This window comes from Protomyctophum parallelum (assembly GCF_964188405.1).
Source record: "Protomyctophum parallelum genome assembly, chromosome: 14".
NCBI lineage: Eukaryota > Metazoa > Chordata > Actinopteri > Myctophiformes > Myctophidae > Protomyctophum > Protomyctophum parallelum.
In genome coordinates, this window is record NC_139709.1 from 48,173,852 (window position 1) to 48,200,477 (window position 26,626).

Here is a 26,626-nt window from a genome sequence, read left to right on the forward strand (position 1 = left end):
TACCTGGCACGAAATCACCACAAATGGTGGCACTGAATGTACTGTATATGGCTTAATCTATCAATTTGGGGTCCTTGATATGATATATTTTAAGCCAGGATATATTGGTAATAGTTCTATGTTGTGTTTATGTTTATGTTGTGTGGTCTTTCCTTCCCTAGCTGTAGCGTGGCATCCCATCCATGAAGGTCTGTTTGCTAGTGGAGGCTCTGATGGATCTCTACTCTTCTGGCACACAGGGTAACTACAGCAACATTATAACAAAGGTGTCATGAAATGTAGAGTTGTGAATGATGTTTCACAAACATGTTGCTACATTGTCAATTCAGCCCGGAATCCTACCGCAAGTCATGGTTACACTGGGACCTGAACTGGCTTAACAGAATATGACAAAAACAAAATGTAGAAATATGATTACACCAGATTAAATGAGTCCCTCACATCATGTCAGCTGAAACATGAACCCCCTTAGACCGTTTCAATGCAAAGTCTATGGAGACGAGCGGCCAACGCTTTTCCCACAGCGTTATGATGGAGGGACAGCAAAAAAGCCGTCAGGGTAGAGACGTCGTCATAGAGTGACAAACACACACAGTGCACACTGCTCTGGACTGTCTGAAGTAAGCGCAGTGTAGGCATAATACACTAACCCATTCTGACCTGAGATCAGATTCATACGAGGTTTCCACTGGACACACACTGGTCTGATGAACCCATTCTGACCTGAGATCAGATTCTAAAAATGTCAGTCGTTCTTCGATTTTTCAAAAATAGCAGACCTACAAGCTCATATCGCGCCACTCGGTGGCGCGATATGAGCTTGTAGATCTGCTATTTTTCAATAGCTAAAGCATAACATGATGCCAACACCAAAATGGGTGCCCGGTCAGAATGGGCTAAATGCCACAGAAAAAGACGTTTGAAAGTATTGAAAACAAAATATGATGCGTCGTAAGCGTGTAGATCTGCTATTTCTGCTTTTGCTTTAGATTTGAAAATGTGTGAAAACCTTTCAACATGGAAACGATTATGCAAAAATAATTGCGATTAGACGATTTTGTAATAATTGTGACAGGCCAACTTCGGGGGTGGAGGAGGTGATCTAATTGACTTTTCTCTCTTCAGGGTGGAGAAGGAGGTTGGTGGTATGGAGATGGCTCATGAGGGAATGATCTGGAGTTTAGCCTGGCATCCGTTGGGTCATATCCTGTGTTCCGGTTCCAACGACCACACCAGGTAGGGCAGCGTCCAACATGACACAGAACAACTGACCATCTAGTCTGGTCCAATCAAATGCCCCAAGACGTGGCAGTCTTGATTCAAATACGTATAAGACCAAGTCACTCTTGTAGAAGAGTAACAAAGTGGCAAGATTAAAATGCACCTACGGCTACGCGTTGCGGCACGACTGCCTACATCAGGTTGACTAAACTGCAATAACCACTTTATTAAAGACATTTAACTTTTCTGCAAGAGTGCCTTGGTCTCATCCTTTTTTGCGTCAATTCTGTCACGCAGTTCAGTTGTACCAAAGAACACCTAGATTTTTACTCCGGCCAAACCGATGCGCTCCTTTCTCTCTTTTCTTCTACATGGCAGTCTTGGCCTTACTTATGAACTCTCAACGGTATCTCAATTGTGTTTTGTAGTAAATTCTGGACAAGGAACCGTCCAGGAGACAAAATGAGGGACAGATACAACCTGAACCTTCTGCCGGGAATGTCAGAGGATGGTGTGGAATACGGTGAGTTCTCTTCAGTTGGTGTGGATAACTGGATATAGAGAGATGAGAATATAATATTAGTATAATTTAATACCACTATCATATGAGGATAATAAATTGTATTATTAAAGGTATATTCAGTGATTTCACTCAAAAAACCTTAGGTTTCGTTTTTGGCTGTGGGACCCAGCCTTTCGTCCAATCAGGATAGAGAGTCAAAAACGGAACCTAAGGTTTTTTTGACCCCCAGGGGTTAACTGGGGACAGGGAGGAACTCCTTATATGGCCAGCACACTCTATAGTAGGGAGGATTATCACAACAAAACAAAAAAAGAAGTGATATTTGAATTAAGTGAAATCACTGAATATACCTTTAATGCAAATATATAGTATTATGTTATCACTACTAGTATTGGTATGGCGAGTTCATCTCACTTGGGTGGCATACAGGCAAGCCCAAATTCATACTTACTTTTATAATAAACCAATATATGAGGCTATGTAACATGCATAACCTTCATTTGGTCATATACAAAGATGACAGACATTCACATGATATTGATGATGCTTCATTACTTACTTACTCATTGTTATAGTTATCTTTCTTGTCTATGTTTTTAAAACGGGAGTATATTTTGATGTCTGTGTGTTTTAGATGACATGGAGCCTAACAGCATGGCCTCCATCCCTGGTATGGGGATACCTGAGCAGCTCAAGGTGGCCATGGAACAAGAAGCCACAGGTGAGTCTTAACCCATTCTGACCTGAGATCAGATTCATACGAGGTTTCCACTGGACACACACTGGTCTGATTAACCCATTCTGACCTGAGATCAGATTGTAGAAATGTCAGTCGTTCTTCGATTCTTTCAAAAATAGCAGACCTACAAGCTCGTATCGCGCCACTCGGTGGCGCGATATGAGCTTGTAGATCTGCTATTTTTCAATAGCTAAAGCATAACATGATGCTGACACCAAAATGGGTTCCCGTTCAGAATGCGTTAACTGGACATATATGTATGTCAGACATTACTAACCCTACCCCTAACTTCAGTCTAAACCGGCACATATGGCGGACTCCGTCGGGGTCTAAAACGTTACTTTAGCCGCAAAAGAAAGTTGTTTGCGGTTGGCACAAAAATAGTGGCGCAAGCTCGATTGGATACCAGGAGGTGTGGGTTGGGAGCTTAGTGATTAGCGATGTAAGCCACTGAGGCCGGTGCTGAGATGGGGCATTCGGTCTGTATTAGAATATGACAACTCCCAACTCCTGTAAAAGGAAAGAAACCCCGCCAGAAGCCCCATCCAGTAGGGGAGAGGTAGGACACACACACGCACACACAGGTGCGCGCACACACACACACACACACACACACACGACACACACGGCACTGGTTACATGGCGTGATTCGGTCCTTCTAATGAGTTGTTTCTGTACTTTGCATTTGATTGAAGTCTATTTCAGCCGATGATTTGATCTGCTGTCCTCCTTTTTTTTTTCTTATTTCTTGTCAAACATAAAAACCTCTCTAAATGTTTTCCTTCATTAATTAAAGGATACCCTTAACATCCCATTGTTATTAGATTTAATCTAAATGATCTCATTGTTCCCACTGTGCATAAATAACTAAATAAATGATAATGATGTGTCCAGGTAAAGAGGAGGCTGACATAGAGATGTCCATCCCGGGCCTGGACTGGGGCATGGAGGAGGTCATGTCCAAAGACATGAAGAAGGTCCCTCAGAAGAAAGTCCCCTACGCCAAACCAATCCCTGCTCAGTTCCAACAGGTATACGATCACATGACACAGACCGAACCAATCCCTGCTCAGTTCCAACAGGTATACTATCACATGACACAGACCGAACCAATCCCTGCTCAGTTCCAACAGGTACGATCACATGACGCAGACCAAACCGCTCTCTCAAGGTTTTCATTCGCTGGGCTCCCCCAGTGGTCTGTTCTTGGCCCCGAGTACATAAGAGTACAATTATTTTGTTTGTATTCACCAAAATTGTAACGGCAAACAATTGCTACCAAGTACATATGATTTGTTCAGCATCACTCTAAACAGATTAATTTAATTGGATTTTTGGTCAGAGATGTATGCTGTTTTATGGAGAAAAAAAAATTAAGAGATTTGTTTCCTGGTAGCTCATCGGTAGAGCACTCACCTTTCGATTAAGAGTGTCTGCCAATTTAAATGCAGCTAAATTATAATTGTAAAGAAATGACTCGCTCTCTCCTTCATTCCAGGCCTGGGCTGAGAATAAGGTTCCTGTTATGCCCCCTGGTGGTGAGATGCCCAAAGAGCGTATTAAGGTGGAGCAGAAGGCGGATGGGAAGAAGAGGACGCAGGCGGAGATGGAGCAGGAGATGGCGTCTCTGCAGTACACCAACCCCATGCTGCTGGAGGTCAGCGCCGCTGCCCAACATAGTCAATTCAAGTCTTCTGAAAGAATATTATATTCAAAGATTTGTGCCGCATTTTTCCGAGTTTTCAGCAGACCCACAAGCTCGTAGCGCGCCACTCGGTGGTGCCCTATGAGCTTGTAGATCTGCTATTTTTCAATAGCTAAAGTATAACACAATGCTTAGTTAAAACACCAAAAGGGGTTCCCGTCCAGAATGACAACATATAAAATGACATGCCCAACATAGGGGTGTCATGTTGTTAGAAGCTCATTTAATTAATTGTCCACATCATGAACTGCAAAGTAGCAGAATATTTATTTACTAAAACACATATTTGCTAGTGGTTATATATTTTGACCTATTGGTAAATAATATATCTTGTTGTGTTCCTTCAGCAAATTAAGATGGAGCGTATGAACCAGATGAACCCAGACAATAATATGGGCGCTCCACCGGGTCAGGGGCCTATGCCTCCATTCCCGGGGCCCGGGGGCCCCATGCCCCCGCAGGGCTTCCCTCCAAACATGCCCCCCAACATGGGCGGACCTCCTATGGGCCCTGGCGGCATGCAGCCCCCCTTCATGCCACCGGGACAGATGGGCCCTCCGTCGGGTCCCCCGCCACCTCACCAAGGGCCCCTGCAGGGTATGATGGGCCCGCCAGACATGCACGGACCTCCCCAGGGAATGCAGAGACACCCTGGTCCTCAGAGGAACATGGGCCCTCACGGCATGGCCCCAGGACCCAGGGGAATGCAGGGGCCCGGTGGTATGATGGGGCCCCCGCCACGAGGAATGGGCCCCCGAGATCCTCAGGGGCCGCCTCCTCAGGGCGGCATGATGCCCCCACAAGGGAACATGATGGGCCCTCAGGGGCCAATGCAGGGAGGCATGATGGGACCCCCTCCCAGGACACATGGAAACATGCAGAACAACTATGGGATGGGAAACATGCAGGGGCCACCACCTGGAGGGATGCATGGGCCCCCAGGCAACATGCAAGGACCCCCGGGTAATATGCAGGGACCTCCAGGAAACATGCAGGGGCCCCCAGGAAACATGCAGGGACCCCCAGGAAACATGCAGGGGCCCCCAGGAAACATGCAGGGGCCACCAGGAAACATGCAGGGACCCCCAGGAAACATGCAGGGCCCTCCTGGTAATATGCAGGGGGGTCCTTCATACATGCACAATCAGGTGGGTTACATGCGTTGCAAAAATGAACAATCTGTTCAAGTATTGACACTTTATTTTATATTCAAAATATACTTAATATGTTATCTTCTATTTTAAGTGCTGTAAAACATTTTCTGTGTAAAACAGGATGCATAAAAATCACACAAATGCAAGTGCATTTGCACAGAAAGCTTTGTGCTGAAATACCCAGATTATTTTTAACCCATTCTGACCGGGCACCCATTTTGGTGTTGGCATCATGTTATGCTTTAGCTATTTTAAAATAGCAGATCTACAAGCTCATATCGCGCCACCGAGTGGCGCGATACGAGCTTGTAGGTCTGCTATTTTTGAAAAATCGAAGAGCGACTGACATTTTTAGAATCTGATCTCAGGTCAGAATGGGTTAATCAGACCAGTGTGTGTCCAGCGGAAACCTTGTATGAATCTGATCTCAGGTCAGAATGGGTTAATGTCAATTGACGTTTTTTTTCCCCCCCACCCCAGTATAAGATCATGAAGCAGTAAAGCACCTAATGTATATAACCGTGATGGTACAGAGTAGACTGGGACCAGGCAGGTGTATACTGTAGCTTATAGACTATTGTTTGTTGCAGGGCCAAAACTCTGGACCCATGATGCACGGTATGGGACAGCAGGGACCCAATGGAAAAGGTAAGGAAATGTGTTTCTGTTTGAAGTCAAATTCCTGTTCACGCAGCCATATGACGATGCATATTGTTACATAAAAACACGTGTTTGAAGGCTTGAATATGCTAAGAAACAGGCTCCCTGCTGTTGTTTAAATAAGTGTCACACTAACACACACTACACTACAACCATGTTGTAGTGTGTGGCTTGTGGGTTGACCCTTGGTGGTCTCACTCTCAACCCACAAGTTGAGAACCACTGTGATTAGAGGATAGGACGGTCTGCTGTCTTAACCTCATAATATATCCTCCTCCTCTCCATTTACCATCTCAGGAGATTCTCGAGGGCCTCCGCCCAATCACCACATGGGACCTGGAGGCGGGGGCCCCGGAGGACCCGGGGGCCCCGGAGGGGACCAGGGTTCGGGGCCCTACTGGGGAGACAACCAGCAGGGCAGACGCGGGCCCCAGGACTTTGACGGGGGCCAGGACTTCCATGGCGGAAGAGGAGGAGGAGGAGGAGGAGGAGGAGGAGCGGGCGGAGGAGGAGGAGGAGGAGCAGGAGGTGGAGGAGGAGGAGGAGAGGAGAACTGGAGGCAGGGGCCAGGTCAGGGCTACCAGGGAGGAGGAGGAGGACACAGAGGAGGTGGTGGTGGAGGAAGAGGAGGAGGAGGAGGAGGAGGAGGAGGTGGAGGAGGAGGAGGAGGTGGTGGAGGAGGAGGGAACTGGGGCTCTGAGGAGAGTTTCCCTCGTGACGGAGGAGATTTCCGAGGGCACAGGGATGATAGGTGAGCTGGTTTGTGACCCGTCAAGAGCACCGATATATTTTGCCCAGCTCTAGTATGTAGAATAGGGAACATGTTTACGGATTTCGCATTGTACAAAAATAACAACTTTCTCATCTTCTAAAGACATGCTTCAATTCATTTATACTTTTGTTGTACGATGGTGTCGCACAGTGAATATAGCCGATCAACAAGCTCACAATGCATCGCATACTCAGATGCTCACAATGCATCTGAGTAAGAGCCTCACATCCTTGTGTTATGCAGCTCACCTCACTACTTTGTTTATCGCATTTAACTTTTGCTCATTAATTCTTCCTGCTGCTTACTTCAACCTGCATGCTAACATCTTTTCTAGGTGTCTGGTTTAGCGACTGATTGATGAAACTCTGTCAAACAACATAACTGCTCTTTGCTTTCTGGCCAAGCTGCAAAAGCCACAACTCTTAAATTGACGTTGAACATTGCACCTTGTGTTACATAGCTACCAGGATATAATTCCAAAATATTGTACATCATCGTTATCTGTTGCTTCTGTGATTTGCAGGCTAAACAGAAGCTTACTGTAGAGCCAAACCTTAACTGACATAAAGACAAAAATCTGAAATCATTTCAGACTTTGCAGCTCGGTCCAAAAAGTAACAATCTGTAACTTTTCAACTTCTAAAACTTAAAATCCTTCTGGGGGGTGCGTGCGTGTGCGTGTGCGTGTGTGTGTGTGTGTGCATACGTACGTGTGACAGGTATGATTATGATAATTATGGAGGTCCAGGAGAGGAACACGACCACAGAGACAGACTTCCTCCGAGACATGGCCACGACTCTGATGACATGTGGGTGTCACAGTCACACACTCATAGGACAGTCAGCTTCGCTGCTAGGCCTTGGTGTCACTGTCCCAATTCCATATTACTAATTCTATCCATGTTTTGAGAATGTAGTAGTGCTTTCACACTATTTATAGTTGAAACTAAAACTGGTTTATTTTTCTTAAACAGCCATTTTAATTTTCTCCCAAATATGTCATTGCCATTTTCCCATATGGGCTGTGCCAACCCACCCCGCGCCTGGCCAAAGTGGCCATGTCAGAGTCACTGCTGCTGTGCCAACCCACCCCGCGCCTGGCCAAAGTGGCCATGTCAGAGTCACTGCTGCTAGGAATCAAACCCAAGACTGTTGTGGTGACAGACCTAAATCGCTAGATCATTAAAGCCCTCAAGTCCACTAGGCCCACGCCACACCGCCTACTTGTCCCACTGTTTCCACCTATGTTATATTACAAAGAGGGTACTTTATTATAATGGAAAGTGGAAACGGTAGACATTTTGGTGTGGTAAAGCCGCAGTCGAAATCCAGCATTAAAAGTGTAGAGAAATGGACAATATTGCCTTACTTCTTACAATGCGACACACAGCAGAAGGGAGGGTTGATTCACAGCTGGAACAGCGTGTCAGACTTGTCTCCTTCTTTTGCTTTTCTATTGGAATGGACTGCTTGGATATTTTGTTCTACTTCTTTTGTTGATTCCATGCGCACTATATCCGGTTTCCCCTGGGACCTGTGGGTTTTTATAGACAGCTATGTCTGTCCAAGCATGAAAATAGTGTTATAGCATCTGTTCACCACCAAGGGTCACTGTTGCACTAACACACGTACACAGACACACACAGGCCAGGGAGGAGGGCCAGTACAGTACAGTACAGTGCAGTATGTACAGTGCAGCACCACTCACTTCAGACGGGTCTGATTTTCTTTTTTTACTGCTTGTTTCCTTCCGCAGCACGCAAAGCAGCACTCGACAGTGTAAAGTATGGAATTGGGACATTAATGTCCTCAAGGCATGTCACCTCCTTTCACACTAGTGAGCTGCTAACTTACCGACTTGCATGACTTAATTAATAAAGTTACTAACTGCACCTCCTTTCAGAGGTTTCTCCTTAATTCAATCTCCAAAAGGCCAAAATCCACACCACTGCGGGTCTATTTGCTCCTTGAAATATAATATCTCCCCTGTCTCAAATATATAGTCATTGTACAAGTTATATATTATGTTTTTATCACATGTGTTTTATATATGGGGTAGTCCTGTCTATGTTTTTTTTTTTTTCACTGTTCACTGTCTCCTGACTGTCTCAGGTACCGAGGTGGCGGTCCTGGGCGTCCTGGGGGGAGAGGTTACAACAACGATGAGTACGGGGGCCAGGAGGAGAACTTTGACGGCTCTGACGACATGGGCCGGGGAGGGGGAGGAGGAGGAGGAGGAGGAGGAGGAGGAGGGGGATGGGACAACGGCGGACGGGGCCGAGGCCGTGGAGGAGGTCCCCCCAGAGGAGGTGGAGGTGGAGGAGGAGGTGAGACAAGAGGGAGGTGGTGTTTGCGACATAGACACGGAACAGCTTTGCATTGAAATGAGGTTGAACCTTGGGTTGAATAGTTAACCCGTTACCTGAAAACTCACCTCTTCAGACTTCACCTCAGCCCGTAGTGCTTGACCTAGTCGTGATTACCATACTGTCTCTCTAGCTTGGTTAAACAGGCTACTGTCTCTCTGCCTTCGATGTATGTATTTACCTTGCTTATTGTACGGCACTCTGAATGGCTAAATGTTCCACAAATCGTGTTTTAGGACTCATCCAAACATTTTCTGTTGTGATATTTAATTTAGCTTTTAACCCATTCTGAACGGGCACCCATTTTGGTGTCAGCATCATGTTATGCTTTAGCTATTGAAAAATAGCAGATCTACAAGCTCATATCGCGCCACCGAGTGGCGCGATACGAGCTTGTAGGTCTGCTATTTTTTGAAAAATCGAAGAACGACTGACATTTTTAGAATCTGATCTCAGGTCAGAATGGGTTCATCAGACCAGTGTGTGTCCGGCGGAAACCTCGTATGAATCTGATCTCAGGTCAGAATGGGTTAATCCATGTAAATGCCTATATTGTAGCCGCTGAGTCCCTGACGACCTGTGTATGTGTGTGTCTCTCATTCAGGCCTTGAGGGGTACAGAGACAACCAACCGATGCATGACGGTTCGTCCCCGGCCAGCCGGGAGCGCCCGTCGTCCCTGCAGGGCATGGACATGGCATCCCTGCCCCCTCGCAAACGCCCCTGGCATGAAGGACCCGGCACCGGAGGAGACCCCCGGGACAGAGAGTCCCCTGGAGCAGGATCTGACGGAGGAGGAGGAGGAGGAGGAGGTGGTGGAGGTGGAGGAGGAGGAGAAGGAAGAGGAGGAGGAGGAGGAGGAGAAGGGAGAGGAGGTGGAGGAGGTAACCCATTCTGAATGAGAGAGACACACACACACAGGTCGTCAGGGACTACAATTTAGGCATTTACATGGATTAAAGCTAAATAAAATATCACCGTTTCACATGTAAAAGTGCATTACCGGTATATATAATGTGTATTATTAGTATTCATTGTGTAGTAAATGGAGCACTAGATTCGGAAACTGCTATGGAATCGGAGATGTAAAACAAGTTCTCTCTCTCCATCTGTCCAGGTCGTCCACCACAGAGAGATGACGGGGGCTACGGCGGGCCCTCGGGCCGTGGAGGACGGGGGGGCTGGGGCCCGGGAGGGGGAGGACCCAGAGGAGGACCTCGAGGAGGATCTAGAGGCGGGCCCCCAAGGGGAGGGCGGGGGCGGCAATGATGAGGAAAGACTCTCTGCACTGTACCTCCTCCTCCTCCTCCTCATCCTGCCACCTTCCTCTCTCCTCTACGCCATCCCCGGACTCGGAGCATCAAACCACATGCTTCGTCAATGACGCCCAGGACCAACACAACCTTTCCAATGCCATGCCCCAGCGGGGCGCTGGGCCGTGCCAGACCATGACGTTGGGATTGAACATGATAGTAGGAAGGTTTGTGAAGAGGAGAGATATCATACTGTACACATTTGCCCTTCTGCAACAGAGGTTCTCTTTTTTTTTTTCCAAGGATCCCCATATCTCTGAAAGTGTACTAATTTGTAAACTCTAGGAGTTACAGACCTGTAAGAAGAACCCTGGAGCCGACTTTGAGAACCACCATTCTACAAACCTCCAGACAAACTGTTCCAATCACGTTTGTGTCTGAGCATGTCAATTCCCACCCACAGAACCCTGACTATTCCTGATTGGTCTCGATGGTTGGTGGGAGGGGGGGGGGGGGGTGTTTATGATTGACAGGGGAGATAACAAATTACCTATTGCTGTTAAGTGAGTTGAGTTTGTCACTAGTGGGGACTGGGGATGTAACTTTATACCATAAGAGGACAGTTCATCTCCAAATTCACCAGACAAGATCACAATTCTACTTAGAATAGGAAACCTAAACAAACAAGCTAGTTTGTGTACAGGCTGTAACTCTCCACACCTCATCTGTGACTTGCACAACTTTATCAGCTAATGAGATTTTTTTTTTATTGCAGTCCAAGTGAAACCACCGACTGACTATTGCTTCCATGTGAAAATGGCTGATAACGTAGGAGACAATTCAAACAAACCTCCCAGGCAAGAATCACATTTTTGAAGACGTCTGGTTAGAAACCTTATTTAGTCACTAGCCTTTGTGACACTTTTCAGTTCAAGAATTATAAAACCCACAGACAGAGTTAAGCACTTTCAAGCTTGATGTTTGGCATTACTTTTGTGACACAGTCAGTCATACGACAAAGTATAAAATAAGGCATTTACCGGTATTTGTAAAAGAATAATAATAATAATGATAAAAGATATAAAAAGATGAAATTTAGGTACAAGGTTTCTACCCGTCACAGATTGCTTGTGGTCATTTTTACTGGCTTCCACCACCGTATATAGAAATAGATCATGTACATTGCTACATTTAGGATTCCTCTGCAACGTCTGGGCTCAGCTGGGAAGGTTCAAAACAAGGTAATAAATACATAAATAAATTGGAATATTTCCCAAAGTTAGCAGTATTATTCTGGAAGAAACAAAAAAAACAAATCGGATCTTGTCTTAACTTGTTTACTTGCACTGACCGAAAATTGCTGATCTACAAGCCATGCATCGCAACGCATCGTGAGCTTTTTAGATCTGCCGTTTCCGGAGTGAAGAGCATTAGAGATGTCTATAGTGCTGCCGCTCCTTCAGTGGAATGAAATGGCTACGTTTATCTGTGAAACCTCAGACCTCAACTGATCACGGCACATTTGTTACTGGGGAAACCTTTCAAAGTGGTCCGGTATGGTTACAGAATGTACACTCCCCCATGTCCCAGAGTTCCCTTCAGTAAAGTACTGGCCATGTGTTTGGATCCTGGCGTCAACAAGGAAAAACAGAATGGGACTTTGAATTTGACACACACACACCCCCACACAAGTCCTCAGAGCTCCATTTAAGTTAATTTTAATGTCAAAATAATGGAGAGAAGCATCACTGTCTCATAGCGGGGTACCTCTCAGATTCAGGAGAGGCCTTTCCTTTTGTTTCTAGATGTACAGTTTGTCATGAGATTGTTGTTTTTTTTGTCAATTTCTTTTTGTATGAAACTATAATAGAATTTGTGCAAAGTTTACCAAAGCATTGTCTCTAGCTGTTCATTTTGTGTTTTTTATTGCCCGTTTCTATTGTTCAAAGCGTGTTAATATGCTCCGTTTCTTTAATTGGGTGAGAAGGATGGAAAACGGAGAGGGTGACTTAAGGTACCGTCATTACTAGTACATTAGAATTAGAACTAGTAATAATAATAATAATAATGGATTTTATTTATAATGCACTTTACATTCTATTGAACCTCAAAGTGCTACAATGAAATGAAAACAAAACAAAAATCAATAAAAGAAAAACATAACATATAGGCTAAGGCAGAGGGCAGTTAAAAACAAATTTATGAAAAAGCTTTACTAAAAAGGTGAGTTTTAAGTCCTCTCTTAAAAGTGTCCGTAGACTGTGGTGCTCTGAGTTGTTCCGGAAGAGCATTCCACAGGTCAGGGGCCACCGAACAAAAGGCCCGGTCGCCCATGGTTCGCAACTTGGTCATGACGGGTTTGAGGAGGTTGGTGTTCGAAGAGCGGAGGTTGCGTGATGATGACTGAAGGGATATGAGTTCTTTGAGGTAGGGGGGGGCGGTACCATGGATGCACTGATGTGTCAGCAGGGAAATCTTGTACTCGGTCCGGGATGCGATGGGGAGCCAGTGAAGTGATTTGAGGATGGGTGTGATGTGCTCTCTCTTACGCACCCTCATCAGGATCCTGGCAGCGCTGTTTTGTATGTATTGGAGCTTTCTGAGGCTCTTGCCAGGGATCCTGATGAGGAGTGCGTTGCAATAGTCCAGCCTGGAGGAGACAAAGGCATGGACGAGTTTTTCGGAGTCGGCAATGGTGAGTGAGGGGCGGAGTTTGGAGATGTTTCTGAGGTGGTAGAAGGAGGTTTTGTATATGTAGTTGATGTGGGATTCAAAGTTCAACTGAGGGTCCATTTTTACTCCGAGGTTTGTGACAGTTTGTGAGAGTGGGATGTCCTGTCCAGAGAAGCTGATGCTGGTTATGGGAGATGTGTGTAGCTGGTGGGGGGTGCCGATTTGGATGATGTCCGTTTTGTTGCTGTTGAGCTGCAGGAAGTTGGTTCTCATCCATGCATTGGTCTCCTCCAGGCAGGTTGTGAGGTTGGACAGGGGAGTTGGAGATGCTGCGGAGGGGCTGGTCTTGATGTAGAGCTGCGTGTCATCAGCATAGCAATGGAAGTTAATTCCATGCCTGCTGATGACACGGCCGAGGGGTAACAGGTAGAGAGTGAACAGGAGGGGGCCAAGGACGGATCCCTGGGGCACACCAGAGGTGACGGGTTGGGTTTGTGATTTACAGCCTCCCAGGGAGACATATTCTGACCGGTCAGAGATGTATGAAGTGAACCATTTGAGAGCAGTGTTATTGATACCGATGGAGTGGAGGCGGGTGAGAAGTATTTGATGGTCAATGGTGTCGAACGCAGCCGTGAGGTCCAGGAGGATCAGCAGAGAGGGGGAGCCTGCGTCTGCCGCCATCAGGAGGTCATTTGTGACCCTCACTAGTGCGGTTTCCGTGCTGTGGGCAGAACGGAAGCCTGATTGGAATTTTTCGCTGAGGTTATTGTGGTTAAGGTGGGTTTGGAGTTGGGTGGACACAATCTTCTCTAGAATCTTGGATAGGAATGGGAGGTTTGAGATGGGCCTGTAGTTGGACAGGTTGTCTGGGTCGAGGGAGGGTTTTTTAAGGAGAGGGGTGAGAATGGCGGTCTTTAGGGCTGATGGAATGTGGCCAGTTTGGAGGGAGAGGTTAATGATGTTGGTGATTAGAGGACTTATTGCACAGATGTTAGTTTTGACTAAGTTGGTGGGGAGGGGGTCCAGGGCGCAGGTAGAGGGCTTCATCCCCCTGACAGTGTCCTCGATCTCTTGCTGTGAGGTGTTGGTGAAGCAGGAGAGGGGGAGAGAGATCACAGGCAGTGGGGTGGCAACTGGGACAGGTGAAGTAGTGGGACTGGAGAGGAGAGAGCGGATGTTGTTTACCTTGGATCTGAAGAAATCCAGGTAGGTGTTGCACTGTTCCACTGTGGTGTTGCTGTGTTTGGATGTTTGGGGTTTCAGGAAGTGGTTTATGGTGGAGAAGAGTGTTTTAGAGTTGCCAGGGCTATTGTTGATGATGTTAGTAGAGTCCAATCCTAGCCCAGTATTACTTATTTTAAGGTACTGATGTGGACCAAAAACTGGAAAAATACACGTTGCTCCATAACATGTAATGTGCAAAATCACACTCAACCATGGACAATTCCAAGCACAGTCAAAATATGGTTTTGTCTTTTTTTTCGTTTTACTTTTGCACATTATATACTGTGGAGCAGCATGCCGTTGTGTGGATTTGAACTTACTCAGTTAATTTATTCAGTTGACGTGTTGAGCCAGCAACAGTGCAAATGGTATGTTCAGTCACGAGCAGATGCAAAGATACACACCATATTTGTCGCTTTGTATTTGTTCTGCTCACACGGTCGTTGACGTCATCAGGCATGTCGGAGGAAGCCAAGTTCCACAACCACAAGCTTTACTGAAGTGCCAATAATCATCGTAAAGCAAACCCCCCCGAGTGTAATATTGCAATTATACAACAGTTACCCTTAAAGAAAAAACATGTCAACTCAATGTCATTGTAACTAAGATATTATATTACCGGTATATACAATATAAATACATACATTTTTAATGCCAGATTTAGCCACTATGACCACAAATGTCCGACGCAAACTGCTAGACCTAGCCTAGACTCAGTCTGTTCTGCTCTGGATTGAAGCAAAAAATATATCCGACGCTTCGCTGCGTCATTGCAGCGACAGTTGTTGGTTTGCGCACTTTGCTGCATCATTGCAGCTACAGTTGTTGGTTTGCGCACTTTGCTGCATCATTGCAGCTACAGTTTTTTTTTTAAAGATTTGTATCTTTGCACCTGGAAGTTGAACCCAGCTCAACTTCAATTTGTAGCTTTGTATCTTGCAGCAGCTACAAATGTGGGATTTGCTTTGTTGCTTCATGTCAAGGGTTTCCATTGAAAATGAATGATCTGCCCTTGTGAATGCACTATTAGGGCAGATGTGCAGACTTCCTTGAATTACGGTTCAATCCTATCCCACAATGTAGGGTTCATCTCGGTAAAGTGTATTGTCACTTTTATGGTCACGTGAAGTTTTAGTATCTTAGCATTAGTCAGATTTACGTATAATGGTTTCTAGTTACAGAGACAGTTGGAAATGTTCAAATTGACAGCAAGAAAGCACCCTGCACTAAAACCATAAGCCAGAGAAAAACTACTGACCAAATTACCTTTTAACCATATTAACATTGTCACCATTCTGACCTGAGATCAGATTCATACGAAGGTTTCCACTGGACACACACTGGTCTGATTAACCCATTCTGACCTGAGATCAGATTCTAAAAATGTCAGTCGTTCTTCGATTTTTCAAAAATAGCAGACCTACAAGCTCGTATCGCGCCACTCGGTGGCGCGATACGAGCTTGTAGATCTGCTATTTTTCAATAGCTAAAGCAGAATGGGTTAAAGGGATATTTCACTTTCAAAAAAACTTTTTGTCATTTCAATGTCTGCTCAGGCTTATTTGAACACCCTGGGCAGTTCTCTTACGTTGCTTGATTCAATAATTAGATATTTGATATTCATTTTAACTGCACCGCCCCCTTCCTATACAAACCCATTATATCTTAAAACTCTATTTTAACCATGATAGATTCATCAAAAACACCTAAACTTTTTTGTTGACTGATAATGTCCTTCAAATACGTGAGGTGGCCATGGATTGTCATTTACTGTTTTCAGTTATTTTTGAATGACACAAAGCTTAAATGCCTAGTAAGCGGAATGCCGGAAATCAAGCATCCACCAGTATAAGGAGTTCAAGTGTCAGAAACGCTGCAGCTTTCAGTAGATTTATAACAAAACAAATTGTCCCTGGAATGTTCATAAAGTACACTTATAGTTTGAGATGGTGCATTCATCAAGTTGTAATATATGACCCACTTCACCTCATTCTCCACATAAGCCACATCCCCACAGCGTTTAGTGACAGTAGCCTCGGTACCAGGCTTTCATTTTTGTTGGTGCAAAAATTGAAAGTGACAGTTTAAGTGACAGTGACTCAACAACATTGCCACAACATTTATTGAAGACAGTCATTAGAGAAAAACAAAAGAAAAAATAGCTTCACATTTTATTTACAGACTGGAATTTAGTTATGTTTGTCAATGTTTGTTAAAAAAAAAAGGTTTGGTCCCTTTTCAGAATCAGAACAACAGAGCACTTTGGAAACGTCTTTTCACATTTAAGTCTCAAGTCCTTCACATCTCTAGATGGGTATCTGTCCCACCTACACAGAGTCATCATTGTTAAAGCTGCAATCCGTAAGTGTCATGTCCAACCCAGAATGCAAACCCTGACTGCCTCCTGCGTGGGAGCTTCTCCCCAGCTGGCCAGGGGAGATGTTGGGTGTCAGCTTCAGGCAGTACTACTTGTCGACCAGGTGGGGTCCTAGACTCCAGCAGGTAAGGAGGAAGACCATCTCCAAGAACACCGCTAGCAACCACTGCAGATCATGTGCTAGTTTGTAATAACATACTGATTGGTTAACGTGTCATTCATTAAAATAAGTTCTGGATTGCATCTTTTAATTAAATTGAGAGTGTACACATGGAACCAGAAGGACCTCACCCAGTCACCCAACAGTACTCAGATAGGCATAGTTTTCCCAGACACCGTCCTTTTGATGGCGGACGCCGCCAGTCCTCCCATGAACTTGATGCCGGCGCTCCCGCCGGGCAGCAGGGACACCACGTACCCGACGATGACCGCCACCTGCACGATGGCCCCCAGCGCGGTGAGCACGGTGCTGTGGAGGCTGAGCGCCGCGTACAGCGTGCCGCACAGGGAGCACGTGTACACGGCGGCGCCGGGCGTCGGGAAGCCGATCATCCGGCTGGGTCCGCGGAGCACCGCGGCCCCCACGATGGCGAACAGCGAGCCCAGGGACCACAGCAGGGCGAACTTGCGCGCGTAGAGCAGCAGCAGCGGCGCGTACAGCGCCGAGAGTCCGAAGCACAGCGCCGAGAAGGAGATGCACACGCCGAACGCCACCAGCCGCTGCCGGCGGCTCATCCCCGGCAGACACGGGTCCGGCTCCGCGGACCACGGCCAGGAAAAGCCGCTGCTCGACGAGCTCTGCGCCGCGGAGCCTCCTCCCCGACTCGACCACCTCCCGAACCAGCTGCCGGGCACCGGATTGCTGTCGCTCATGTCTATGGACATGCTGGAGCTGGACTGGGAGATGGTCTTGGCCCCGCCGCCTTTGGACTGGGCCAGGTATTCCTGGAGGTCTCGGTTCAAGTCCGCCATGGTGAGTAGAACCAGTACCAAGAAACCAGCTGGCGTTTGTTGACAAATCTGCTCTTCCGGTTGTTGTCGTGGGAGTACAGGGTATTTATTTGCCTTGGATTTCTTGGGAAGTGAATTTTTGTGAAAGTGAAGTAATGCATAATTATTAATATATTATTAATTAGAAATTCGATGTATAATCAATAGTAATACTAGTGGAGTAATATGGACACACAAAAAGGCATATTTCACCCACAAACTTTCAATATTGCATCTTCTGCTAGAGGCAAAACAGCACCCTATGCACGTTGGGACCTTTGCCCAGGCAGGATATGGATGTGATGTCATTCCTTTTAAACAGGATGTAAATGTGATGTCATTCATTTAAAGAAGAATGTGGATCTGATGTCAGACGTCATTAAAATTAATCATTAATTTTAATGACATAAATTCTCAATAATTATGCTAAGATAAGCATAGTCTCGTGTTACCACTTACCAGACTGTTGCAATCAGTATTACAAATGTTTATATAGCATTCAGAGATTGTGGAATAGTTATCTGGCTACGAGAGACTAGCTTGTGGTGGACATTTTTGTCAAAATTCCATTTTTGCCAACTTACAAAATGAGCAGACCAATATTACCACTTACCAGAAACGCATACTAAGGTAGCCCTGACTGACCATAACAGCAACGGCATTCTAGGTCTAATACTAAGGTAGACCTGACTGACCATAACAGGTCTGTAACTCTGAGAGTATACAAATGGAATTTGTGTTATCATGGCACTTACAAATAGAACGTTTGAGAACCACTATAGTGTATATAGTCCAATGAAACCTGGATTCTTGACATTCAGTAATTGGGTATTATCAAAATAAGACGCTCTGGATTAAGAGCGTCTGCTAAATGCCTAAATTGTAAGAACATGGTGTGTAAAATAGAAAATCTAAACTTTGCCACCGGCAAGGCCAAGTCCTTGCCACAGACACATTTGTGTGGGTGTATATATTATGTACATATTGTGGCCCCCATGGCACCTAATGCGGGCAAGCCAAGAACCTTTCTCCTCAAATATGTTGTGCTCTTTTCTTGTGTCTGTCTGCACTCAGCAGCTGGCAGATCGTGTGTGTGTGTGTGTGTGTGTGTGTGTGTCGTTCACATCTATCTACAAAGATTATCTCTCTCTGTCTCTCTCTTGTCTCTCTCTCTGTCTCATATATCAATGTTTCGCGATACCATTGCCGATTTTGCAATACTGATACTGTGCATGGTCGTACGTCGATAACGATATCTTGTGCAGCCCACCGGCAAGGCCAAGTCCTTGCCACAGACACATTTGTGTGGGTGTATATATTATGTACATATTGTGGCCCCCATGGCACCTAATGCGGGCAAGCCAAGAACCTTTCTCCTCAAATATGTTGTGCTCTTTTCTTGTGTCTGTCTGCACTCAGCAGCTGGCAGATCGTGTGTGTGTGTGTGTGTGTGTGTGTGTGTGTGTGTGTGTGTGTGTGTGTGTGTGTGTGTGTGTGTGTGTGTGTGTGTGTGTGTGTGTGTGTGTGTGTGTGTGTGTGTGTGTGTGTGTGTGTGTGTGTGTGTCGTTCACATCTATCTACAAAGATTATCTCTCTCTGTCTCTCTCTGTCTCTCTCTGTCTCATATATCAATGTTTCGCGATACCATTGCCGATTTTGCAATACTGATACTGTGCATGTTCGTACGTCGATAACGATATCTTGTGCAGCCTCACAGTATTGATCAAGTAAGGCATTCATTTACGAAAATAACACAAAAAGTTAATATATGGAGATGTGAGGTTTATGCCCGACAGCAAAGTTTTGCTTTTAACCATGGGGGGTTTTCTGACAGTGACTAGTGTTTGAACCAGCTGCTCTCCTGCCAGTCTAAAATTAATCAGTCCCTTCTATTGGCTGGCCAGCTCATTCAAGCACAACCTTTTTAGGTTATGTGTGTGTGTGTGTGTGTGTGTGTGTGTGTGTGTGTGTGTGTGTGTGTGTGTGTGTGTGTGTGTGTGTGTGTGTGTGTGTGTGTGTGTGTGTGTGTGTGTGTGTGTGTGTGTGTGTGTGTGTGTGTGTGTGTGTGTGTGTGTGTGTGTGTGTGTGTGCGTGTGCGTGCGTGCGAGAGACTACTCTCTAGTCTGGATGGGATCAAAGTGAAGGGACCAAAGACCAGGTAATCTCTCCGTCTCTCTCTCTGAAACAGTACAGTACCTGCATGTGTATAATCTAGGAACACATCACAGTGTGTTATCTATTTAAAATGGCCCACCTTTCATTGTGTTTTGAGTTTATATATAAAAAAGCATAACAATGCATGGTTTCTGCATAACTCGTGTTAAGTCTACTAAAAGCTATCAGTCTTAGTAGTTACATCCATGCAACTTGTGTTTATAACTGTTCAGTAGAACTATCTGGCGTTGCAGTGATTTAATGCACTCACTGCATTCTCATTCTGCACACCGCCTCAGTGTGCAGTGACTGAATGTATGTCGAGTGTAAAGTGATATGTGTGCGTGTGCGTGTGCGTGTGCGTGCGTGTGCGTGTGCGTGCGCGCGCTGTTACTGTATAACTAAGATGTTGATATTATGTACCAATTATATAAACAAAGCAATCCTCTGCATTTATGGTAAACCATAATTCATGATCACAACATGTACACTTATACAACAGCTTAATTTAGGTGGCATGCGTTGGATTGCATACACACAGAGACACGGAGCAGCATGAGTCATGATTTCACCAGTTGATAATGTATTGCAGATTGCACAATAACAACGTCTGACATTAGAAAGATGAGTAGCAGATAAACATGATTACTTTGCAAGTGACAACTATAACATTAACCACTGAATGGATGCAGTTATACAAAGCACACCCAAGTGGGGCATAACAAGGCTAAGGGCCGATTCATACTCCTATTTTACCGCTGTTTCGGCGCTGTAGTGCCGAAATGATTTCGGCTCGTCAGAAATTTTCAGTAGCACCGAAGAGCCGACTTTAGGACGGTACCCGCCCCCCCGAACCTCAAATGACGTCAAATTGTAGGCTCTTCAGCGCCGAACCGACTTTTATTCGGCTCTAAAATAGGAGTATGAATCGGCCCTTAATTGATCTACCTTCATCGGGACCTGCCTTGCAGTGTTAATTTTGTTGACTAAGACTAAAAGACTATTACTAAGACTAAACAATTTCAGATGAGGACTAAAACTAAATTGTGTGTTATTCAAAAGTCTAAGACTAAATCAATTAATAATAATAATAATAATAAAACTTTATTTGTATAGCACCTTTCATGACATCAAATGCAGCTCAAAGTGCTTTACAGAACAATGGAGAATAAAAGAAAAGCAAGGCAACGACATTAAAAAACAAGCAGTAATGCAATACAGTGAGGACATGAATAACAAAAAATATAAGATCACTTAAAAGCAATGTTGTAGAAGTGGGTCTTGAGCTGAACTTTAAAAATGTCTACAGAGGCTGCCTGACGATGGTACAGAGGGAGCTTGTTCCATGCCGATGGCCCGTAGAAGCAAAAAGCTGCTTCCCCGTATTTTTTAGTTGCCATATATATATATTTGTCAAATTTGAATGTCACAGACATGGTAACGCCCCGCCTGCCTCTGATTGGCCTGCCGACACTACCCGTCTTGCCAGACCGTCCTCCGAGACGCGAGGTTACTCCGTAGTGGGAAATAATACAAGTAGGCCTAGGCCTACAAGAGCACGCGCGACAGTAACTTGTAACTTTTATTTTTGTAGAAGAGGCTAACTAATAGTTTATGCCGTTTGCTTTGATTGAATGATTGATTGAACATGTATTTGTATGCTTTGATTCGGGTGTGTTCTAAATTAAAGTGTTAGTGTTGATGATCGTGTATTAATCTAATTATAGTAAACTAATACTATTATACTAAAAAATATAAAGATCAAGGGAAAATAGACCTTTTTACAGTACAATAATCAAGTTTACACTGTACACATGTAAAATAAACGGCATAAACAATATATTAGTTTGCCTCCTCTACAAAGCATAAAAGTTGCACGTGCCAAGCTGTCATTCTCTTGTATTATATCGTACTTGTAATTATTTATTTATTTCCCACCACGGAGTAACCTCTTGGCAGACAATCCAGCATGTATCCTCCACCCCGGAGGAAAGTCTGGTGCGGCCGCGGGAGTGTCGGTACACCAATCAGAGGCCGGCGGGGCGTTACCATGTCTATGCTCAGACGTAGAATACGATTACATTCGACTCTGCAAGGCACTTAAGACTAAATCAGAATTTGCTGTCAAAATGAACGCTGCTGTCTTGTGCTGCATGTTGTGCCTCGCCCCGTGTAAAGTCCATCTCCTTTAGCTCAGCTGTCACAGTTCGTCGGCAGGTTGTTTGAGGGCCGACCTTTCTTCCTTTTCCCCTGCGTTCCTGGGTCCACCACAAGCATATATAGTAACCTAATCTGCATAACTCTTTAGGACGGCTCGTCCCACTAAGAAATCAACCGCCTGAAGTCACTTTTCCACTGCATGGAACTTCCTCCGCTCGATTCAACTGGCTTTTAGGGCTTTGTAAACAAAAGTTAACAAAATGACCAATCACTTGAAAACAAAACAAACAAAGAAAAAGCTTTCACCAAGATAGGAGTGCTTTGTACAAAACTGAAAACTTTGGAAGCCAACCTTACCCAATCAGTATGGAATATGAGAAATCAAACAGTCCCGTCTTGATCACATGACAAAAATCGAAAATATCTGCAAAATAATTGCGATTATCTCAAATAATTGCGATTATGTAATAACTGTAACCGGTTGATCAGGGAGAATAATAATAAATGTGGTCTCCACAGCCTCCATGTCGCTGTCTCAGATCACCCCCACGCTGTTCCTGAGCGGCGCCGAGGCTCCTCTCAATCAGGACCTGGTCTCCAAGAAGGGCATCACCCTCATCATCAATGCCACGGTGAACCATGTGTGTCCCGTGTACCGTGGCGTGGAGTGCCTCCGCGTGCCCGTCTCCGACCGGCCCAGCGCGCGCCTTGGCGACCACTTTGACCGGGTGGCAGATCGCATCCACGGGAACCGCGACGGAGGGACATTGGTGCACTGTGCGGTAGGCATGAGCCGCTCCCCTGCCCTGGTGATGGCCTACCTGATTCGCTACCGCGGCGTGACGCTGCGCCGAGCCCACTCCTGGGTGCAGGAGAGCCGGCCCCACGTCAGGCTGAACGCGGGCTTCTGGGACCAGCTGCTCCAGTACGAGAGACGACTATATGGGAGAAACACGGTCAAAGTGGCGCCGCCGGAAGAGCCGTTGACTAGCGCACTTCTCCCGCCGCCCAGCACGCCGAGGTTGGGCAGCAGGTCAGCGTTTATACAGCAACAGGTGCCCAGAGCGGCGCCCATGTCACCGCTACTGGCCCCCCGCTCCCCGTTTCTGGCCAGGTCACAGATGTTGACCCAAGCCAAGAGGACGACAAGAGGGGCGAAGCATGCAAGTCTCAGATTTGGAATGATCTGAGGTTTACAGTTGTAACCAAAAATAGTCGTTTGTACGTGGTTTTATTGTTCTTCTTTTCATTGACATCAGCTTGACCCAATCCACCACCATCAGCACCGCAGTACCCCCAAGTACCATCTCCACGAATCCACTGGATCCAGAACCATCCTCTCCAAGTAACAATTGACAATTAACTGCCACCCACCATTATTCTCAATACCGGCATTCCACAGGCATTCTTCTGTCATTTTCTGAAAAAAGTCTGCAAGGACCTTTAAGGTGTTTGCACACTGGTGCATTGTTTTGCTGCGGTCTTTTCCACCGTTAAAAACAAAAAACTGTGATTTATTTATTTATTATTCAGGTCTGAAAATGCAGCAGTTTGCAAACAGTTACCAAATATCCAGTCTGAGGTGTGTATCTGTCAATCCATCAGTCTGTCTGGTTGTTTGACCCCTGTACTATAAGTGTACTGTAAATCATGCATTTTTGTTTAATTCTGTACTATTCTGCCTTATGTGTTTGTTACGTAAGCATCTGCACACTGGACAATAATGCCCTCCTTTAGGGCTAATAAACTATCTATTTATATATGATTTGACATATAATTCATTCATTATGTTGTTAATTTGGCCTGGCCTACAAAAAGTATATGTTGGTTGGAAACCTCATGTCCAAATTGAACAAAAATAGCAAAAGTATCAGATCTACAAGCTCAAAATGTGTCCCTTTTTGCAGTTTGCACAAATGTTGCACCACTTCAAGCTTGTGCTACTTCTGATACTTTTGTGTGACGTGTCACGTGTATGATCAAGTATGGTGTGTGTGTGTGTGTGTGTGTGTGTGTGTGTGTGTATGTGTGTATAAACGAACGACAATTTTTGCACTTTTGTTCCAAAATTTCCAAAACTTTCTAGCTATTTTCATTATAAATCGTATAACAAAGTATTTTGTATTTGTATTTGTTTTTTTATTGTCTACATTCATGTCGTAGTTGCTCTGCAGGTTCAGCACTTGTTTACCTGCGTCTGTTTCCCTCATGTTTTTGTCTCATGTAAAGGCAGTCTAATAGTGCAACTAGTCTCAACTCCTTGCAGCAGAACAGTTTTAAGGCCAGCCAGTCCACCTACGGACGGCTGCAATTCGAAACAGGCCCCCGTAAAATCGGAAACCCCCCCCCCCACCCCTTTTTCCCCTCACTGTATATGTTTCTTTTCCCTTTTTACCTCCTTTATGATGAATTCCTGTTCTGTTCTTTGGCTGTATAGAAGTGTCTGCTTGTACGTCTCTAAATGTTTTGATGAATTGAACAAGGTGGACCCTCTTGTAAACATGTGTAATGCTTTATTGGGTCCAATGGATCCAATGTAGTTATTATCTATAGTCACAAGCTCTTCGTAATACTTTTCATTGGTTGTCCAGAACCAGCGCAAAAGCCTCAGCCCAGGCTCTGGACAGGGTCCAAATTAGCCAGATAATTCTGTTGAGCTGGTCGAGTCATCATTGTGATGTCAGAACCTGCCAGTTCCATATATGGAGATCTATAGGGGTTTGTTAAGGTCAGAGTTGATTACTTCTTACACACACCACCTTTCACTGTCCGTTTGTACTCTGATGTCAACCTGATGATCAAGACACTGACCTCATCAAACCATACATGGAGAAGACTGGATCATCGCCTAGATCTGCTGTCATGATAAAAATGTATGTTCATTGCCAATTCATGTGAGAAAGGTTGCCCACCCCTGGCATATACTCATGTCATCATAGAACTCCATATATGGCCCGAAAAGGAATACAGACACACACATATTAATTCTACAAATGCCGGTGCATGCCCAACGGGCAGTGTTCTAGTTTTTATAAAACACACAGGCACAGATGGCCTGTTTGCCACTTAATAATAATATCTGGGACTTCTATAGCGCTTTTCTAATACACAAAGACGCTTTACATGTGTGGGGGCCGGGAGGGGGGGGGGGGGGGGGACAAGAGAAAAAGACAACTTTATTAGAAGAGCCTTGTAGATCGGCAATTTTTGCTACTTTTGTGTGACACCATAGTATACGAAGAAGGGCACTATTTTACCCTGACAGCGACGAATTGTGTTTATGTGATTCGTATGAGTTGCTCTTCAAACGGATACACTCATATGATCCTGTTCTCTCCAGCTCATGTGTCCTTGTAGACACCCAATTAATGCAGTCAAACACACACCCACATGTAAAACAAACTGCTTGCAGTGCTGGAGCTAAAATAACTGCTACAGTATGTAGGAGTTGTGTCACCACAAACTGGAGAGAAAAAAATAAACTGTTCTACTTCTACTCCAGGCTGACAACTTGGCACGCAATTATTACCTGACTACTGCTTGGAAACTATGACTGTGTGTGTGTGTGTGTGTGTGTGTGTGTGTGTGTGTGTGTGTGTGTGTGTGTGTGTGTGTGTGTGTGTGTGTGTGTGTGTGTGTGTGTGTGTGTGTGTGTGTGTTTGTGTGCGTGTGTGTGCCTGTGTTTACATAATGTGAGTGCTCCTAACTGTGTGTGCACGCATATGCATGTCATAATATAACATAATATGTTAGAAATTAGAATGTATCTGCATGTATGCTTATAACTATACTGTGTGTGTGTGTGTGTGTGTGTGTGTGTGTGTGTGTGTGTGTGTGTGTGTGTGTGTGTGTGTGTGTGTGTGTGTGTGTGTGTGTGTGTGTGTGTGTGTGTGTGTGTGTGTGTGTGTGTGTGTGTGTGTGTGTGTGTGTGCGTGCGTGCGTGCGCGTGTGTGTGTGTTTGTGTTTCCAGACTATCACGTGGTAAAGTCTGTGTGGTGAGATCTGTCATTATTCTGTCGGCACAAAGCTTGACAACGTACACACCTGACACCCCCAACCGCAGTGTGTGGGTGTGTGCGTGCGTGTGTGCGTGTGAGGAAATGTGCAGGGTTCTGCAAGTGTTTGTGTGTTTGATGATCATAGAAAAAGAGAAAGCAAGAGAGAACGTGCATGTTTCTGCAAATGTGCACACGTGTGTGTGTGTGTGTGCGCGCGTTTGTGGCTCGGCGCCAAGTGTGAGGCGCCACTTTACGACCACGATGATCTCACCTCAATCCTCAGAAGAACACTGTGTATATTCATGTGTGTGTGTGTGTGTGTGTGTGTGTGTGTGTGTGTGTGTGTGTGTGTGTGTGTGTGTGTGCATACATGTTGGATAATGGGGACAGATAGTGGATGACGGTGTGAATGTCTGTTTGGAAAAGAAAGTATGTAGGCCTACTGTAAGTCTAAGAGGGAAAGAGAGACATTATTCCATATCGCGCAGAAACCTTGTATCTCCATATTTAATTTCATTTTATTTTTAAATCTCCAGTCACAATGTGTCACGATTGCGACTCTTTCTGAACTTGTAGATTGGCTAGTATTTTCCCTATTCTTGAAACTCTTTGGGAAAAGTTTGTGGGTTTTATAAATATTGATAAATACACGAGC

At 45.2% G+C, this 26,626-nt stretch overlaps 3 protein-coding genes across 4 annotated transcripts in view; 2 read left to right on the forward strand and 1 right to left on the reverse strand.

The window, feature by feature from the left end:
• Positions 1–12,284, forward strand: part of wdr33 (WD repeat domain 33) — a 28,995-nt gene extending 16,711 nt beyond the window's left edge. Inside the window, exons 10-22 of the mRNA XM_083782847.1 lie at positions 162–240; positions 1,126–1,236; positions 1,650–1,744; positions 2,379–2,465; positions 3,378–3,514; positions 3,982–4,140; positions 4,536–5,336; positions 5,933–5,990; positions 6,300–6,464; positions 6,687–6,753; positions 8,887–9,101; positions 9,745–9,948; positions 10,257–12,284. Coding sequence (XP_083638973.1) covers positions 162–240; positions 1,126–1,236; positions 1,650–1,744; positions 2,379–2,465; positions 3,378–3,514; positions 3,982–4,140; positions 4,536–5,336; positions 5,933–5,990; positions 6,300–6,464; positions 6,687–6,753; positions 8,887–9,101; positions 9,745–9,948; positions 10,257–10,408 — 2,330 coding nt within the window. The 3' untranslated portion in view covers positions 10,409–12,284. The remainder of the gene's footprint in view (positions 1–161; positions 241–1,125; positions 1,237–1,649; positions 1,745–2,378; positions 2,466–3,377; positions 3,515–3,981; positions 4,141–4,535; positions 5,337–5,932; positions 5,991–6,299; positions 6,465–6,686; positions 6,754–8,886; positions 9,102–9,744; positions 9,949–10,256) is intronic.
• A 4,140-nt stretch (positions 12,285–16,424) lies between these two features.
• sft2d3 (SFT2 domain containing 3) lies at positions 16,425–17,676 on the reverse strand. The gene has a single exon (XM_083781575.1). The coding sequence runs from the start codon at positions 17,639–17,641 to the stop codon at positions 16,979–16,981; it is 663 nt and encodes a 220-aa protein (XP_083637701.1). The 5' UTR covers positions 17,642–17,676; the 3' UTR covers positions 16,425–16,978.
• Positions 17,677–19,754: 2,078 nt separating this feature from the next.
• LOC310870383 (dual specificity protein phosphatase 18) lies at positions 19,755–25,085 on the forward strand. Of its 2 annotated transcripts, none has more exons than XM_083781574.1 (2): positions 19,755–19,817; positions 22,493–25,085. In XM_083781574.1, exon 2 carries the CDS (start codon positions 22,498–22,500, stop codon positions 23,161–23,163), a length of 666 nt encoding a protein of 221 aa, XP_083637700.1. In that variant the 5' UTR covers positions 19,755–19,817; positions 22,493–22,497; the 3' UTR covers positions 23,164–25,085. The 2 variants fall into 2 exon arrangements, with proteins under 2 accessions (XP_083637700.1, XP_083637699.1); XM_083781573.1 differs by lacking the exon at positions 19,755–19,817 and adding an exon at positions 20,932–21,033.
• Positions 25,086–26,626: the final 1,541 nt, after the last annotated feature.